This window comes from Epinephelus lanceolatus, chromosome 5, assembly GCF_041903045.1.
Source record: "Epinephelus lanceolatus isolate andai-2023 chromosome 5, ASM4190304v1, whole genome shotgun sequence".
NCBI lineage: Eukaryota > Metazoa > Chordata > Actinopteri > Perciformes > Serranidae > Epinephelus > Epinephelus lanceolatus.
Window position 1 is genome coordinate 30,653,370 of NC_135738.1, and position 18,398 is coordinate 30,671,767.

The 18,398-nt window shown below is 42.7% G+C and overlaps 1 protein-coding gene across 2 annotated transcripts; it reads left to right on the forward strand.

Annotated features, from left to right (window-relative positions):
• The first annotated feature begins 1,886 nt into the window (after positions 1-1,886).
• Positions 1,887-17,913, forward strand: ptpn5 (protein tyrosine phosphatase non-receptor type 5). Of its 2 annotated transcripts, none has more exons than XM_033635608.2 (14): positions 1,887-2,247; positions 6,149-6,257; positions 7,493-7,766; positions 8,379-8,501; positions 8,603-8,698; positions 9,172-9,428; positions 9,655-9,847; positions 10,318-10,402; positions 10,758-10,837; positions 11,040-11,177; positions 11,297-11,407; positions 14,096-14,256; positions 14,593-14,706; positions 17,146-17,913. In XM_033635608.2, the coding sequence occupies exons 3-14, from the start codon at positions 7,500-7,502 to the stop codon at positions 17,237-17,239; spliced, it is 1,719 nt and encodes a 572-aa protein (XP_033491499.1). In that variant the 5' UTR covers positions 1,887-2,247; positions 6,149-6,257; positions 7,493-7,499; the 3' UTR covers positions 17,240-17,913. The 2 variants fall into 2 exon arrangements, with proteins under 2 accessions (XP_033491499.1, XP_033491500.1); XM_033635609.2 differs by having other exon boundaries at positions 2,221-2,428.
• Positions 17,914-18,398: the final 485 nt, after the last annotated feature.

Sequence of the window (18,398 nt, forward strand, 5' to 3'; positions counted from 1 at the left end):
GTGCTGTAATGTTTAGTTGATTCAAAAACCACCCAAACACAGTGACACAAATCGGCTTCACTATAACTCGCAGCATTCACAGACAAAGCACTTGTCTTCATCTGGACACATTTTCCCCACAAATACAACATGCTAATGTTTTTAGCACAAGCCTAAGGCATTTTACATTGTATAAATTAGCCTAGTGGCTAGCAGACTTTTCCTCTTCTTATATGAAGCCAGGGACAACAGCAACATTTAACAAAGGTAACATTACAAAATTCGGCTCCATTACAACTCACAAGGTTCACCAACAAAACAACTGTTTTATACCAAACAAATATAAGATGCTAACATTATTAGCACAAGCCTGCAGCATTTTACACTGTATAATTAGCAGTGGCGTGCGCAGACTTTTTGAAGGGCAGGGGCGAAAAGAAAAAAAAGGGCACATACAGCGCGTTCTCGCCACTGAAGAGGGCACTAAGTTCTGCGTGTTTTCGAGGGCACTTTAGACATGTTTATATGTTATACAAATGGCACATTATATAGCCTTAAAAGAGACTAACTAGACAGACTACTCAAGTTAGTTTGTAGTTAGGATCAGCATCCACGACAACTGTGTAGATTCAACGTTGGACTGTGAAGAACACAGAGACATGGATGTATGAAAGAAATAAATCCCTGGGGGGGTCTGGGGGTCCTCCCCCAGAAAATTTTCAATTAAGTAGATGCCACTTCCTGTATTCTAGTGCATTTTAACACCACTTTAGCACCAGATAATCCAAACTGGTTCTGTGAGATATAGTTCTGGCTCAATATAGATCAAAAAAGAGCCCAACATAAAAGTCATTGCAACAGTAATGCTTTTACCTCCCAAGAGGGCAGTTTATCATGTTTTAACCAGCCAAGAGGGCAGTTTAGTGTGTTTTTTGGCTCCAAAGAGGGCACTTTAGTGTGCGTTTTGGCTCCCAGGAGGGCACTTTAGCGTGCGTTTTTCAACAGTTGGGCCACGAGGGGGGGCGACATGCACCTCCCCATTTCTGGGGAGGTGCATGTCGCCCCCCCTCGCCGTAGCCTCACATGCACCTCCCCATTTCTGGGGAGGTGCATGTGAGGCTACGGCGTACGGTATGGCATATGTGTCTATGTCGACACAGAGCCTAAAGCACAGGTACACTATCAGTTTGTAACAGAAGAATAAATTCCAACTTAGTATGAGCACATATTTCTTTTTATGTTAAGCAATTGAAATAAAAATGGATCATTTGTAAGGATAAGATTATCGCAATGCTAATTTTGTTTCATTTCTTATAAGCAGATGGACACTGTAGTTTTAATAAACATTTCTCACAGTAAATAGCGCATCTGTTAGGGACTATTTTCAGCTGTGGATGAATATACATTAGATACTCAAGAATATACAGCAGCAGAACGTTGTATGTTGGATTGACTCAAAATAAACTACAGTGCCCATGTTCAAGGTAATGAAGGAACATATCACCCAGTGCAGCACTGCGGCTCATTTATGTGTTTTTAATAGTTTTTAGGGCAAGAATCAAGGTCTCTGGTACACAGGAATAAGATATATCAGACTTTGATGACATAATACTTGTTAGTAAGATACATTTGCTGTTGGATTTGGCATTTGTATATGATTTGTTGACGGTAATTAAAATACTGAATATCATCAGCCTCATCCTTTCACCCTAGAATTTAATGGTTTATCATGTGGGAGTGATCTTTTTGGAGGTGAATCCCCGTAATGTGACAGTGTGAACAGATTTATGTGCCCACAATGTGATTAATGCACACATACACACACACACACACACACACACACAGCGTCTCTCTATCTCTCGCTCTCCAGCTCCCTCGCTCCCTCGCTTGCTCGCTTGCTCTCCCTCATTCTGGCTCTGTTGCCAAGGCTACCGTACAGCCTCTTGCTGCATATACCTAGACGAAGCTGCCGCCTGTGGATCTCTCTCTCCTCCAGGATACAAACAAAAGAAAAACCAATCAGACTTTTTTATACCTCTATTTCTCTTTCACACACAGACACACACACACATCCGTAGATTCTGCCTGTCCTATCCTCACACACGTCCTCTGCCTCTCACTGTCTCCTTCTTACATGCAAACACACTCCTTCTTCTCCCAGACAGAGGAGCAGTAAAGGGATTGGCGTGGTTCTTGGTGTTTGGCTCCTGGTCTTTGGCTCGGAGGGAGCAAAGCGGCAGATGGCGATGTGAAGACGGGCTCAGCCAGGTAAGAGGACTTATCCTAACCAGACTTGAGGCTCTGGGTGAGTGACTGTTCCAGCCCTCCTCTACTCCCTCTGTCTCTCCCTCTTTCCCCCTCCGTGGCTGTGCGACATGAGGTGAATACCAATTCCTCAGCAAAGCCCCCACGGTTCATATGGCTGCTGCGCTTCCCTGGCTGTGAAAAGGTATGGACGTGTGTGATGTAGCCTCTGTATGTGCGTATTTATCCTCTAATGATTAAACCAGATCATTTGCCAACAGGTTGGTTCCTCTGTGCTGTTCTAACTGTGCGTTTCCTCTTCATCTATTATTATTCAGAGCTTGATTTCCTCTGTGTTGTATCATGTCTATGTGACAATGTGGGAGTTACCAGAGAGAGATGCAACAGTCCACCTCCCTGGGTGATTCATTACTAATCCATCCAGCTCTGCACTGTGTGGTCGCTCTAGCTCACCGTAGCCATGTACGTGATATGAATGGTGTTTTGTCTTAGCATGAATGACTGCCAGAGAATGCCATTCCTGCACTGGTGTTTTGATGCAGTGCAATCATGTAACACAACCCTTTGTCACCGGGAATCCAAATTTATCTCCAGCAGCCTGTAAATCAATTCGCTATGCAGCACATTTCAATTATTCATACAGTAAAGCTCAGGCTGAATTGTAAGTTTATACATGTGTTAATGAAATTTCTCTTTGAAATGTCCCTGGAGCTGCTGCAAGAGATTGTAGGAGTGTATGTAAACAATGGAGCTGATTGATTATCTGTCTCTGTGATATACAGGAGGAAGCTGCAGGCTCGCTGGGCATTTAATTCTAAGGTCATTGTGAGCTTATGCGTGTATTGATATCAAGATTTTATCTGTGCGAGTGTGTATGACAGAAAAAGGTTGATGAGGCAGGTCTTGGCCCTCGTGACTTTATCTCACGTTACCATCCCATCATCACTTTCAGTAAGAGCTTCCTCTTCCCTCGTCTCCCTGACACATTCAGCACTTCAACAACACACTCGATACTTCATTCTGGAAACAGGAAATGCTGCTGTACCTGAGATTTTTTGCGGTAATGGTGAGGACAAAAACAAAATCCTGGCCATTTATGAAAACAGAATAGAAAAACAGATGTGAGCACATTTATTTTTCAGATGGACACACTGGTAGCATCGAGAATGTCCATTAAAACACGAGCCAGCTGTCACCAAATAGAAAAAAAAACAACTAAACCAGATTAATTCCCGTTGTTCCTGATCGCAGGGAGAGAGCTTTACACAGCTGTCAGCAGACAGCCCTTCCTGGTCCTGTGGTTCTGCTGGGGCTTATTGTATGGCTCCGCTCAGACTCAGCTGGATGTTGGGTGCTTTGAATGGATGCAGATCAATGGAAACACTACACACATACGCTATTTGAAGACTGAGGGGGTGATGTTTGTAAGGACCCAAAGACAGTAGACCTTCAGTGAGGAATGAGGCTGAATCAGCTGTCAGGTTTGACTTATTTGCCATAAATCCACTTACCTTGGTTGTACATTTTTTCTCCGAATAATGTGTTTAGATAGTGGTGTTACTGCTAAATAAAGTTTGTCATCGCACTGTCAAAGGTGCTTTATTTAAGTAGCAATACTTCCCTCTACTGTAATATTCAGCTTGTTACTGCAGCTTGTCAGTGATGTGTAATTTTGAACAACAGTTTTATTGTACATTGTGAGCTTCCGAACAATCAACAGGAACATTGTATATGAGCTAAAAACAGACAGATTTTTATCATTTTCTGGGTATTAATAACATCTGTCATCAAGGGTGTAGGTTTCATTTTGACATGTGGGATATGGGGGGTCCTCCGCCAGAAAATTTTGAGCATCAACACCTAATTTCCTGCGTTCTGGTGAATATGTATGCAGCAACTGGTACCTTCGCTTCATCAATTTCATGGTGTAAAGTCTATAATTCTGCCAAAATAGAAGTTCTCTACTACTTTTATGTTTTTATTGAGGAGGACAAATGCATATGTTCTAAATATTTAAGAGGACACCCTACACCCCCCTCTGAAATCTTCACCTATGAGCATCATCATCATTCAAACCCACAGAGCTTTATTTCAAATTCTAGTGGGGATCCCAAAGTCCCGCAAAGAGACCAAATATCTGTGTCAAATGAGGCTCAATTTTGGAGAAATGTATACAAAATGATGGAAAAGAAATTTAGCAGTGTGGCTTTAAAAACAAAGGAGTCTTGGTTTGATTTTTTCTCGGTATTAATATCATATAGTTCCGGTCAAGAGCTGGAACGAGCTGAGATAGAGTAGGCGTGAAACTGACACTTACGGTGTGACATTGGACAATTTTAACTATCTCAAAGCTCAAAACAGAACCTAAAGAGTGTTTGTTAAAGTGTTAAATGCAGGGCTATACTTATCATTGAGGACACAGAGGTCGCATCCTCTGTATTATTTCTGGTACATTCTATATTCTTATTTCAGTTGTTTTTATCCAACTATATACAAATTCTGCCACTTTTAGCCCTATAAATGAAAATGTTTTCAGTATTTACCAACTAGAATGCTTGGCAATGAGGAAAAACATTGACACAGCATGTTGAGAAATAAAATCAGTTATCAGTTGGGTTTTTTTTTTGTTTTTTTTTTGAGACTTTATTTTCTGTGTTTGGTTAAAAAGATGTGAGGGTTGGGGGGGCAGGGGACTCATGACATCAGTATTTCTAAAATCCAAGCTACAGCCCTGGTTAAATCTACCAAACAGCTCACCAAGCAAGCGCTGAGCAGCCAAAGCGAGCAACAGAAAAACAAAGATTTACCTCAAAGAGCCAAAGCAAAGAGAGGCAGAATTCTTTTTCGAGACAAATGTGAATATTGTCACTGTTTTCCCAGTGCAGATGCATGTTTGTGTTTTTCATTTTTCATGCAGTGTGTCTGCCAAAGTGTGTGTTTGTGTGTGTATGCTACAGTATGTTGGTTGCCACAGTTACCAAAACGCCAACCTCACTGCGTCATTGCCTCAGACAACCTTCACACAAAAAAGAGCTGCTTTTCCTCCCATTCATCCCTCCATCCAATCATCTACCTGCCCCGCTATTGTTTTTAAAAAACGGAAGCACGTTGAACTTTCGCAGCCTCTCTTACACAACACAATCTGTATGTGTGTGTGTGTTTGTGTGTGTGTGTGTACGTTATATATGTGTGTACATTGCATGTATGCACGTTGCCATGACTACGGGCTGGGCTAACTGGCGTCATCACTTCAAAACCACCTTCGCAGCAAGCAAAGAGAGATAGAAAAGGACTCAAAGCTGCTCCCCTCTGTTCAACACCTGCACTGTGTCTTTCTCTAACACACACACACACACACACACACACAGAGGCACAGCTCCTGCTACTGGTGTGGTCTCATATTCCGCTGAGCTCACCTCATTCGTTCAACAGGGTCCAGTGGCACAGAAGGAGAGGAGGGGAGATGAGAGGGAGGAGAGAGGAGCAGGGAAGGCTTGACTTCATGCATACTGATTCGACTGGAGCAATCTGAATGTATTTCTGAGGGTGTCTGCTTAGTCTGGCTCGAGTCGTCCCCGCCTCGTAGGGAGGGAGAGAGAGGGAGGAAGGGAAAGAAGGAGAGGGGAAGAAATATTGACAGTTTACTGTGTCACCTTACATCACCATCCTCCGCTCATGAAAGCACAGCTGGGAGCTGACAAGGGTGCTACTCTGATCCGTCTTTAGATGAAACAACATTCCAAACCTTGTCTCGGCGTGACCAGCTGAGTTTGAGATGTATAGTAGCATTTAGATAAACCATGTGTTTAAACATCCTGTATTTCCTGTTTTATCTCTCTTTCCTCTCATTTTGAATGTCGAACACACGAGATGTGATGTTTGGCTGTTGTCGTCTGTCCTTCAGATTTGACTCTGCCTCACAATGGCTGACAACGGCTGGTTGCCACAGGATACAGGATTTAACTTGATCATGTGATCTGACTCCCTCCCCAGTTCCCTGCCATCTATCATAGGTGAGTCATGTGACAGGCTGTATAGATTTTTTTTTTTTGATATCCCACTAACTGGCGAGTCATTTTTTCGTCTGCATTGTTGGTTGGTAATCATTGATAAAAAAAAAAAACTTGTTTCAAACTCATTGGTGACAAATTTAGGCATCAGCAACACATTCAGTTAAAAGTGATATGTGCGCAAACACTACACCACCACTCTCACAGGCCCCCGCATTCACACATCCGCACACACCACGTGGCGGTAATCAGCCAAATGTACAAAACACCTTTATTAATGGTTGAAGGACAAAAGAGCAGGGCGGAAAAGGGCTTTGAATACACTGCTGACTGATACAGAGAGGCTGCGTGTGTGTGTGTGTGTGTTGTCAGTAGATGATAATGCTCAGGACGGATGAGAGGGATGAGAGCCACTCTGTTGCCAAGGCGACGGACAGGGCTGTAAACACGCTACCCCTGACTCATCTTTCCACAATAGAGCTTCTCTCTCTCTCTCACACACACACACACACACACACACATACACTCTCTCTCTCTCTCTCTCTCTCTCTCTCTCTCTCTCTCTCTCTCTCTGTCAAACACACACACGCACACACACACACATTCACACAATAGAGTCCAATCTGAGGGAGACAAGAGGATCCGGAGATGAGAGCCACTCCAAGCCGCTTAGCTATACATCTGAGTAGGCCTGTGGAATAAGCACAACTCTTTCTGTCATGCACACGCTCATTTATAAACATACAATAGGACAAACACACACAATCTGACAAACACAGCTTGCGCATAATTGAACTGGAAATCAATACATAGTTTTGTTGAATATTCTTCCGTGCACGTGTCTCATTAGTAGAGCAAAGACAAAAAGCCCCAAAGTGTGATTGCTTACTGAGACATTTTAAAAACCTTTATTTTGTAAAGTTGTGAAGTTTTGTGGGCTTGTTGTTCACACAGGGTGTCTTGGAATCTAACACCATATCAAAGGTCTCAAAAACAGTATAAAACCATAAATAACACTTCCCACACTTTGTGTGTGTGTTGACAAGGGGTTAAAGCAACAACTGAAGCACACATTGTCTTTAGCTGTTTGGGCACTCTTGAAGATCTCTCAGTATTTTGTTAGTTCTCAGATGGTGTTCAAAGGAAACACATAATAAATGTTAAAACATAGTCGGGATCCAGCTTTAAAAGCCTGGTGGTCACGGAGGGAAGACATCTTAATTACCTTCATTTAACAGGGGGATCATGACCCGCCGGCTGAGCAGCTCCACCCGTTCCCACACCGAGGACTCCATCTTCCTGAGGCCTGACGAGGACCCCGTCTGGCTTGATGAGCCCACGAGGACTAATAAAATAGGCGACGGAGGCCCCAAAAAAGACGGGCCAAAATGCAAAGATGGGCCCGCAGGTGGCCAAAGCCCGCAGGGAGAGGAGGTGTTCATGCACAAGGTGTACGCGCTCGTGATTGAGATCCACTGCTGGGCTGCACTCTTTGTCATCTCCCAAGTCACGGTACGTGAGAGGACGTCAGATGAGACCAGAAATATTATGTAAAAGTGGATAAAATCTTAACTTGTTTGATTTTTTACTCAAATGTCTGCTATGACCTTCCTGCATAAGCTTTGGTTCTCGGCTCAGCATGTATTGTAGACCAGTATTTACACCACAGCAGTGTAATTGCAACATTAGCAATGCAGATAACACTTGAGCACAAGGTATTCGCTCATCCTGACCCTTATATTTCCACATTTTCTTATCATACGTGTCCTTACATTGTCGTATTTTCTAAAGTAAAAATAACTGGGGCTTCGACTGGACACCTCTTTAGTATTTTTATCTCAGTTGACTTCATGTTTGATTCATTCTGGAAAAAAACAACAGGTGCAACATTACCATATGTAAAAAACAAAACAAAAAGAGCCGTGTAAACGCGGCCATGATTACGACACCAGACTGCATGTGGTCAATTTACATATATTTTTTATGCCTGCGTAGTAGGCCATCTTCTGTTCTTCTCTGTTCCCTTTTCACCTGAGAGCAGCCACAGCGCTGCCTGATCACCAGTACATGAATGAGTGGAGAGTTCACAGTGACAATCTGCCTTCCCTCCCTCTCTCCTCCCAGGGGTACTGGGTGTTTTTTGTGGTGGAGGGAAACGGACCTCTCTCCTCCATCTACAAAGCCCTGCAAGTCATTGACTTCTACCTTGGCTTCGTCTTACCCTGCCACCCAATTTTTGGAGTGGATGTAAGTGTCAGTTCTGGAGAGAAAGAGACTCTACTGAATCTAGTGCTGGCTCTGCCTAACTGCCTTTATCGTTGTTGTCTTCTTCTCTCTGCACTGCTCAGTCCATGGTGCTGATGAGGGAGGTTGTGAACACCAAACAGCACAACTGGATCGTCCATGGAACTGCAGGCATCGGTGTCGCCATCTGTGTTATCATGGTAAACCACTGAAGAAGTCATTCAGTGCCTACCCAAAACTTTTTTTATGCTATGTTAAAAACATTTGGTAATTTCTGCATGAAGGTGAGGTCATAGTATGAGCTGAATTACTGTACTGAATTGAAATTAGATAAAGACATTTCATTGGCATTCATGCATTCATCTGTATGTATTTGTTCATGCCATACAATGATAGAAATCACATCCATACCGGGTTAGCAATATACGTCATTTTTAACACACTGGCATCGGATCAGTTCTCGGTATTAGCAGATACCCAAGATTAGGAGTCAGTATCAGTATCGGAAATGTAAAAATGGTATCAGCATATTGCTAAAAGGAACTAGATTGATGGGATCATTCTTTCTTTTTTCATTTGCTAGTTTCGTTTTCGACTGATTTGTTTATTGACTGATACATAGATGCACAGTTGAAGGGAAAACTGGCAGTTCATCCCACTAACCTCTCCCCAGGTCGTCCACATGGTGTGTAAGTGGCGTTACGGCACTGGCTTGTGGTCGTCAGGAACAGTGGTGCGGGACATTGGTGATCGGCGTCAGTCCGTGAGCCGCCAGCCCTCCTTCACCCTGTCGGAGTGGACAGACGCTCAGGAGGACCTGCTGGACATGGACCCCGTGCCCCAGACTCCAGTCTTTGACATAGGCTGTGACACCAGGACAGAGGCAGACGCCGCCACCCTCACTGTCACACCAGTGGGGCTTCAGGAGAGGTTAGAGTGGGCTACAGAGGGCTGGGAGTATTTTTAGAATTAAGAGGTGGGAAAAGGATGACAGACAGAAAGTTGTGGGTTTGTCTGTGTGCATTTATATCTGGATCTGCAGGAAGGCACATGCTGTATTCATGTTTTAAATCCATACTGGACATAGCAGATGGGAAAACATACTGTACATCTACATCTGTACATGCATTTGTATGATTCAAGATGTCTCACACAGGAGGGGCTCCAACGTTTCCCTGACCTTGGATATGTGTACACCGGGCTGCACTGAGCCCTACGGCTACGGAGCCCAGCTCTCCCCCAGAGACCAGTCGGCCCAGGAGTACCTCCGACAGGGAACACACACTCTCACCCCTGCCATGCTACACACACGGGCCATGGATGACCAGAGCCTGCAGGCTGAGTTTTATGTGAGCACAGCAACAGCAGCTCACCCACCTACATGCTTTAGATTACCAGGGATGAACAGAGACTCACCGGAAAAGACACACACTGACACACACACATAGACACAGCCACAAATGCACACACCCACGCACACACACACACACACACCCAGCGGAGCTCTGCACACACCCGTAAGCTTTTCCACTGTGTGTTAGTGGGCGAAGGAAGGATAGATACAGGCATATTTGCATACGAAAACCTGCAGAGGATTCAAGTCAGTGTCTGCTAGGCAGAAAGATGTGCGTTCAAGACCACACACAAAGTGTCCGTAGAATTTCAATCACCTACAATTAGCAGCAGAAAGTAGTGTGAAGGGCAGTGATGGATTTCATCTTCTTACTGTCTTGTTGCTATGTATGTTGAAGGTATGGTTAGGGCTTCCCCTGCATTTCTGCAAAGGTTGATTGTTGTTGCACCCATTGTTCTGTGGCAGGAAACTCCCATGAACTTTGTGGACCCGAAGGAGTACAACTACCCAGGGCTGGTGAGAAAGAACCGCTACAAAACCATCTTACCAAGTGAGTTCAGCTGCACCACGAACCAGAACAGTCACTTAAAAGAGATCATGTGGTTGTAAATTCTGTGAAAACTGCTTTTTTGTTCTGCTTCTTTTTAATAATTTCACATATTCATCAACTATTTAGCTCAGATGTGTTTGTAAAAGGTCTGTCTCAGTGCACCAGAATATTGATACTCACAATGAGACACAGCACACAAAGAGACATGAACCAGCCTTGTAATAAAACCAAGCTCTAAGATGTACATGTACTGTGGCACGTATGCATAAATATTATCTTCTTCTGCTGGCATCTCTTTGTATTACGACCCATCTGTCTCTTTCTCCCATGATAATCTCACACTGTCCACCTCCAGACACACACAGCAGAGTGATCTTGAAGTCACTGGATGAAGAGGATTTCCTCACTACCTACATCAATGCTAATTATCTCAAAGTAAGTGGAAATGTGTGTATTTATAAGCAAAAGCTTGCCCAGTGCAGCTCTGTGACGTAGCCACTGTAAATGTATTCGTTCCTCATGGATATGACCTGGTGTGTTTTCAATGTATCCTGCTAACTGTTAGGAGAAACAGATATTTGTATATGACAACATCGGGCATGTTTCTATGTGTGTGTGTGTGTGTGTGTGTGTGTAGGGTTATGGGGGTGAGGAATGCGCATACATTGCCACCCAGGGTCCCACCGTCAACACAGTCGGGGACTTCTGGAGGATGGTGTGGCAGGAGAAAAGCCCAATCATAGTGATGATCACCAACCTGGAGGAGAAAAACGAGGTCAGTGAAATGATGATGATGATGATGATGATGATGGATACAATAATGGGTAAATGTACAGATGTGCTGATAATCAGATGGGTAAAAATATCCACTCCTGAATCCATTGTGTTTTGTAGAAATGTGCAGAGTACTGGCCCGAGGACACTGTGACCCATGAGGGTATCGAGATCACCGTTGTCACGGTAACCCAGGAGGATGACTACAGTCTGAGGGTGTTTACTTTAAAGGTAAGACGCAGAAAGACTGTTATAATGTCACACAAGAAGGGGGAATACAGTGCACAATATAACTAAATACAGTTAGTTGAGGGGTCAGTTCAAATGAATTGCAGAAATACTAGCTATTTTGCCATTTATCTTCAGTGGTATATCTAGTTATGCAGATGCCTTCAGTTTTATTTTTTAATACAGTGGAGGTGAATTTAATTTCTAGTGCTCAAAGCATTAACATGTAACTTAACAAACAAAACAAAACTAACAGTCGACAGCCACACTGGTGGCTCTGTGAGGCTGTATGGTAACATATCAGCATGCTAAAATATTAGCAGGTTTACCATGATCACTTAGCAGCTAGCATATTCTAAGTAGCAATAAACATAAAGTACAGCTGAGACTGATGGGAATGACATTAGTTTTGCAGGTTTTTGGTTTTTAAACCAAACAACTGGACAAATTTGAATGTGATGACAGTGCTTGAAGAAAAGTTCCACCGGTTGTTACGATTCCTCCTGAGGACTGATTTGACACATCCACGAGGGTGGCGAGTGTCCGCATGGCCAAAGTAACGTCACACCATCAGACACACCTCTTTACAGGGTCCCAGATGCAATTTTTTTTCATAGGAGGGGGAAGATATGTCCTACCCTCCCTCTGATTAGCAAGTCAACGTTGTCTTCGTTGGTTGGGTTGGTCAGGTTAAGGCATCAGGAGTGAGATTGGTCATGGTTAGGGTAAAAATGTCAGGGAAAGCCAATCAGAGGCAGAGTAAGGCAGAGTAGGGAGGGTCATGGGAAGGTCATGCCTTCGCCCTACAAGGAAAACAAATATTGCATCCCGTGCAGCTGATTTTAGCCTCTGTGCACATCTGAGGGCAGGATGTTGGTGAAGATTGTCAGTCATCCAGGTCATGATAAGTGCTATATCGTAGGCAAATGGAGTTGCTTGAGTTGATTTCATTCATGTGTGACCGCAACCTTACATATTCTGACTATGCGGACGCTAATGGGCAGAACAGAAATCATGCTGAAGACTTGAGTTTTAGATGCACTGCACCCTAATCTTTAATAGTATTTCATGCATTAGTCGGAGACAGAGATATACAGTTTGGACCGACAGGCCAACATTAGAGCACAGAACCACACTATGGCTAAAAATGCCGCAGTAACTACATTTTTCATAACCCCCATTACTCTGTATAATTCACAGAGCTCACAGTAAACTTTGTTCTTCCAAACATATAATCCTAAATTAAAAAAACACTGAAAGTGATCACATCTGTTGTTTCGGTGTGGCAAAAAAAAAGTCATAGATGGATATCTCAAAACCCAGACGAATAAATCCAATAAATGACTCTAACCTGCAGTATATCTGTTGACAACTGGCCTAGTGTGTGTTGAAATTATTTTTACAGGTGTGTGTGTGTGTGTGTGTAACCTCAAGATTAATATTAGACAAAGTAATAAAAACATGGAGCCCTGGAGTGCAGACTTCTCTGCCATCACACCAGATTGTGATCCTGGGTTCTGAACATACCAAGCAAACACTGCCCAAGTTTTGTTTTGGCTAAAGTAAATGTTTTCATCAGACTGTCAACGCCCTTGCAGACTCACTACAGACATGTGTGTGGGGCGGTGGTGATGAAAAGATGAATGAAGGAATGGTCACGACGACAGTTACAGTGTTTGAGGAGCCAGACTTTGGTGTCAGTACTATTGGAATCCATGGGGCGGGCACAGCCAATCACACTATAACCTATCATGTCTTTGTTGTTTTAATTGTAATGGAAAAAATAATTTAACCAGATTATCTAAATATCCGAGTTTGTTTTCCTTTTCATTCATCTCCAAACAGATCATGGTTCCGTCCAGCAGCTGCATCTCAGCCTCTGTTGAACAGAGCCATGATCTGTTTGGAGACCAATAACATGGAAAACGAACACACACATTTAGATAAAAAAATGTAAGTCAACATCACATAATGTGTGTTTTTAATATGGTGGAAGGATTTTTCAGTCAAACTTGAAACAACAAAGATATGATGGGTTATCTTGTGATCTGCTGTGCCCACCCCATTAACATCAATCAAACTGACACCAGAGTCTGACTCCTTGAACACTGTCACTGTCGTCATGACCGTTCCTTCTTGTATATTTTCCTTGGTCAATGATTTACACAACGTTCTTGACGTAGCTGTTCTTTTTGGGTCCATTCATGCGCTCACGATGGGTTCCTTAAATTGAATTTGGGGTCATGGTGGCATTGACACTTAGCAAGCCAGACATGATAATTCAGTAAATGCAGCCTGCATCTGATTACTAAGCATCAGGGGACCATTATATAACTGTGCTAAAAGCTTGTTGTTTATTCAAGTTAAAAGCTTGTTGTTTATGTTGTTTATCTGTTGTATTAATGATTATTGTCAGGCTGACACTCGGGTAATAGAGGTAGCTGATGGATTTGATTATGTTACAGTACAGGCGAGGAGGGAGTAGACTATGTAAGCTCTTTTTTATAACCCTCTTTTTTTGCTGTCTTGCTCTGCATTCATTGTTGTCGTAGCAACTAACACCAAGGTAACAATTTGGATATGCACGCAGAGCAACAGGCTGATCAGAAATCACTCTCAGTGTGTCTGTCTCCTGTACATGTGCAATGCGATTACATCTGTATTTTATGCCTGATTGCCTGTCCGTGTCAGTGTGGGGGAGAGGAGCGCAGTCTGCGGCAGTATTGGTACACCTCGTGGCCTGATCAGAAGACTCCAGATAAGGCTCCGCCCCTTCTGGAACTGGTGCAGGAAGTGGAAAGGGCCCGAGAGGAAGCTCCGCCCTCCAGTGGCCCTACAATCGTCCACTGCAGGTACAAAAGTAGCCTGTTTGTGATATAGGGACAAGTAAGGAGTTAAAAATGTGTTCAGAAGGTTCTGAGTCAAGAGGCCTGTAATGAGCCAATGTTGATGATAAAGATGTGTAGGGGAAACTGCCCAATTTGATATTACAGGAACTGTTTTTACTGCTGTATTTTTTACTACAGAAACCACTTGGCAGAGCATTTGTCTTCCTCCAATCCTCCACTGTCTGATTTCCCCAGGGAGGATTTGGCATTAATCAAATTAATGGGATCACTGCTAATCAATACACAGATCCATCCATTTTCTCCTGCGTCCCTTCACCCCCTTCAACTTTTTGTCCGCAGTGCTGGAATTGGTCGAACTGGCTGCTTCATCGCCACCTCCATCCTGTGCAAGCAGCTGAGGACTGAGGGTGTGGTTGACATCCTGAGAACCACCTGCCAGCTCCGTCTGGACAGGTGAGATATTCTTAGCCCTTATCCATGTGCATGACTATCTTTAGTTCTTGGCAAGTGTTTGTTTGTTATGGGAAAAGTGCATGGTTGACGTAGTTTCCATTGATCTGGTTCCAAATCTCCAGCTACAGTAAGTCGCTGTGAGCTCAAGTTTAGATAGTTAACCCCAAAATGGAACTTCTGTAAATATTTAGATTTTATAGGACCATCAACCAATGAGTTACACTACCAAAGTCAATCTCAGCCTTCTTGCAATACACAGCATCATGTAAATGTTTTTCTAGGGAAGTAAATGATGGTCATTAATACACCCTAGAAGTTGAGTATTAATGTAATGTAAAGGAAAAACAGATGGAACTAATAACCAGTAGTGTAGTAGAGGGTTTATGCAGGTATACAGGGTATACCCACTTCTTTTTTCTGTCCGATTACAGTATACCCACCTATCATAAAATAAAAATATGAGGGCTACTTCCATAGACTGTCCCAGGGATGAAAATTTTCTGTAGGCCAATGCAAAAGTTAGCATCGCATTGGTTCCCTCGTCAAAGAGTCTAAGGGATTTTTCCACTGAATTTTGGATTACTGCCGAAAATAAGATCTGTGGCAAGCACACGTCCATGATACCTACACGTTTTGTTTAGCAAGTAATCTTGAACAAATGAACACTGCTTTCATGATTATTGAAGCCTGAATGCAGTTACCAGAAGTAAAAAACTAATGTTAGGCTATAAACAAACTACACTACAGTCACATGACTTATTGTCACCACTATTACAAGACTGTAGAGCTGTGTTCAGCGCAGCTCAGCATGACAACGTTCTGTAGTCTCATTTAGCCACTTGTTAGCAACCGTCTTTTTTAGAACACATAGAAGCTTCAAGGTTCATGATTGAGGTATTCACTGATGTATTTTATATTGTGGAGCAAAACGTGAAAGTGGTTAACACAGACCTTATGTTAACCACTTTCACGGTAAACACAGACCTTATTTCAGGCATTTAACCAAATATCCATTCAAAAAACCCATTTAGTTCAAGACAAGGGAACTGGGTGTGCAAAAATGCTAACTAATTTCTGGGTTTCAGGACTAATTCAGGACTTCTTCTATTTGTGACATCAGTACAGGTTTGATTAAAATTGTGATAGGCAGATCCAGTAGCTACTACATTTCTATACAAACAAAACATCTGCCTCTTTACTAAAAAAATAGAACTTGCTGTACCTAAACAAAATTAGTCAAAGTACTAATATAGCCTATATAAGCAAGAAAATAATTTTCAGATTTCGGTGAACTGCTCTTTACAGTAAGACAGAACCAAATTCATAGCTCTGTGTTACAGCAACAAACTATCTTAAGAAAAAAAGAGTCTCAAGAAATTACAAGACATTTGACCCATAGGTTTTGATGGATGCCATACCAAAGTTCCAGCATACCTGCGGGGCTTAAGCTAAACTACTATTGAGCTAATGCTGATGTTAGCATGCTAACATGCTCATGCTGATGTTAAAAAGGCATAATGTTTACCATGGTCGCCATCACTGTTTAGCACATTAGCATGCTAACAATTGTTTAATGACACTAAACACAAAGAACAGTTGAGGTTGTTGGGAATGTCATAAGTTTTGCAGAGTTTTGGTCATAAACCAAAATTTTGGTGGTATTAAAATGTCCCGATGAGTGTGCTAGAAAACAAAGTTAAAGGGACAGTTCACCCCCAAATGAAAACTATGTTTTCAATCTTACCTGTAGTGCTATTGATCAATCTAGATTGTTTTGGTGTGAATTCCCCAAGTGTTGGAGAGATTCCTTCTGCCCAGTGATACGGTTGATGGGTGTAGTTTGGTAGAAAGAAAATAGTTCCTACATGAAACTGCTCCCAACAAGGTCTGTGGATTATCTTGAGTAACTGGGTCATGATTTGTGGCAAGAGACATTGCTTTTGAGTTTTTCAAATGTGTTTTTCTGGCACTTTGAGCACCATGAGCGGAGTGCCATCTGGTTCCATTATATTTGAGAGAGGACGGACATTTCTACGGACAATATCTCCAACATTCTGCAACTCACACCAAAACAATCTAGATTGATAAACAGCACAACAGGTAAAAGTAAAATATGTATTTTTAATTTTGTCGTGAACTGTCCCTTTAAGGGTAATCAAAGTAATTGTAATTCATCCTGCCTCATGGCGAACCATCTAACAATTTAGACATTTTGTTTAATATAACAAATGTAGACCCCATAGTGGCACTAGAGGAGAGGTCAGAGATCACAGTCATCAGGATACATTGTTTGGGAATCATTAATGTCTGTGCTCAACTTTGACCTCGATTTGGCTATAATTTTTGCGCAAGATTTCACAGCAATCCATCCTGTCGTTATTAAGATATCTCAGTCTGGACCAACCGCATCATGGGTGTCTTTCTTTGTGTGTTTCTCAGGGGCGGTATGATCCAGACGTGCGAGCAGTACCAGTTTGTGCATCACGTCCTCAGCCTGTATGAGAAGCAGCTGTCTCACACTGCTGAGGAGTAGAGTGAGCGCTCCAGCCACACCCAGACCGAGACACACCACTGTACACTGTACCACCTCTGGTGGTATGCACCACTGTACCTAGCATCATCTCAATCTCACCCTTTAACAAGTTCAAACCATCTTAATCTCTTCACCCAAGACAGGCTCATATGCTCAGACAGGACTGAATGGTCGACATGAAATCTGTGCTTACTGTATGTCTTTGAGCAGAACAAACATAGGGAGGTGGGATTTAAGACGGCCCCCCAAAATCCTGATCAGACACTTAGCGGCCTGAAGAGTCGTGACAGCCAGGCCCTGAAATAATCCAAGCCCGCACTACTGACATAATTTCATTGCACTGCTGAGGTTTTTTTTTTCTTTTATCACCTTAGTGTACATGAGTCTCAGTCACCAGGCCCCCTCACATACTTTATGTACAGTCATCAAAAGGTTAAACTGGAGCTGAAGTATAGTCAGATCACCTGCAGTCTCCCAAAGTTATGGTCAGTTATAAGGGCCCTTTACAGTATAAGTGCCAGCATAATTTAAATCTACAGAGATGATCAAATGCCAGCCTAATATTAAACACTATTTAGATGTTAAAGTTCACGAGACATATAAGTTAGCAAGCATCTTTTCTCATTGACTCTCACTGACTCTCACTTTTAATGTAAAAAAAAAAAAAAAGAAAATCACTACAAAAGGCCTGTTTCAACTTTCGATGCATTCAGGAGCCACCTCATCTTCAGGTTGCATGGTGCTAAGTGTTCATTAAAGGCATGTGCAATGTTATGGAACATAGGAATGTATAACAATTAGGTTATTAATTAACTAATTAGGATTTCTGTGCAATCTACAGTATTACAGTTCTACCATGCTGCCTGTGCAGTCCTCATGGCCCATGATGTTTACAGTAAACAACTCCTGCATTAAGGCCACATAGACGTACACTCAGAGGCGTCACAGAGCCGGCGACACTGAGGGGAAGGAGGCCAGAAATAGAATCAGACCGTCTGAAAAATCAATGCAAAGCCCAGTGAAAGCTCTGGAGGAACTGACATACACAGCACAGGCAAGCAAAAAGTCGCATTGAAGAATGCACTATAAGCTGATGACAGGTGGTCACATACTCTTCTTGTAAATGTCCCATTACTTTCATGATCGCCCTCAGAGTTAC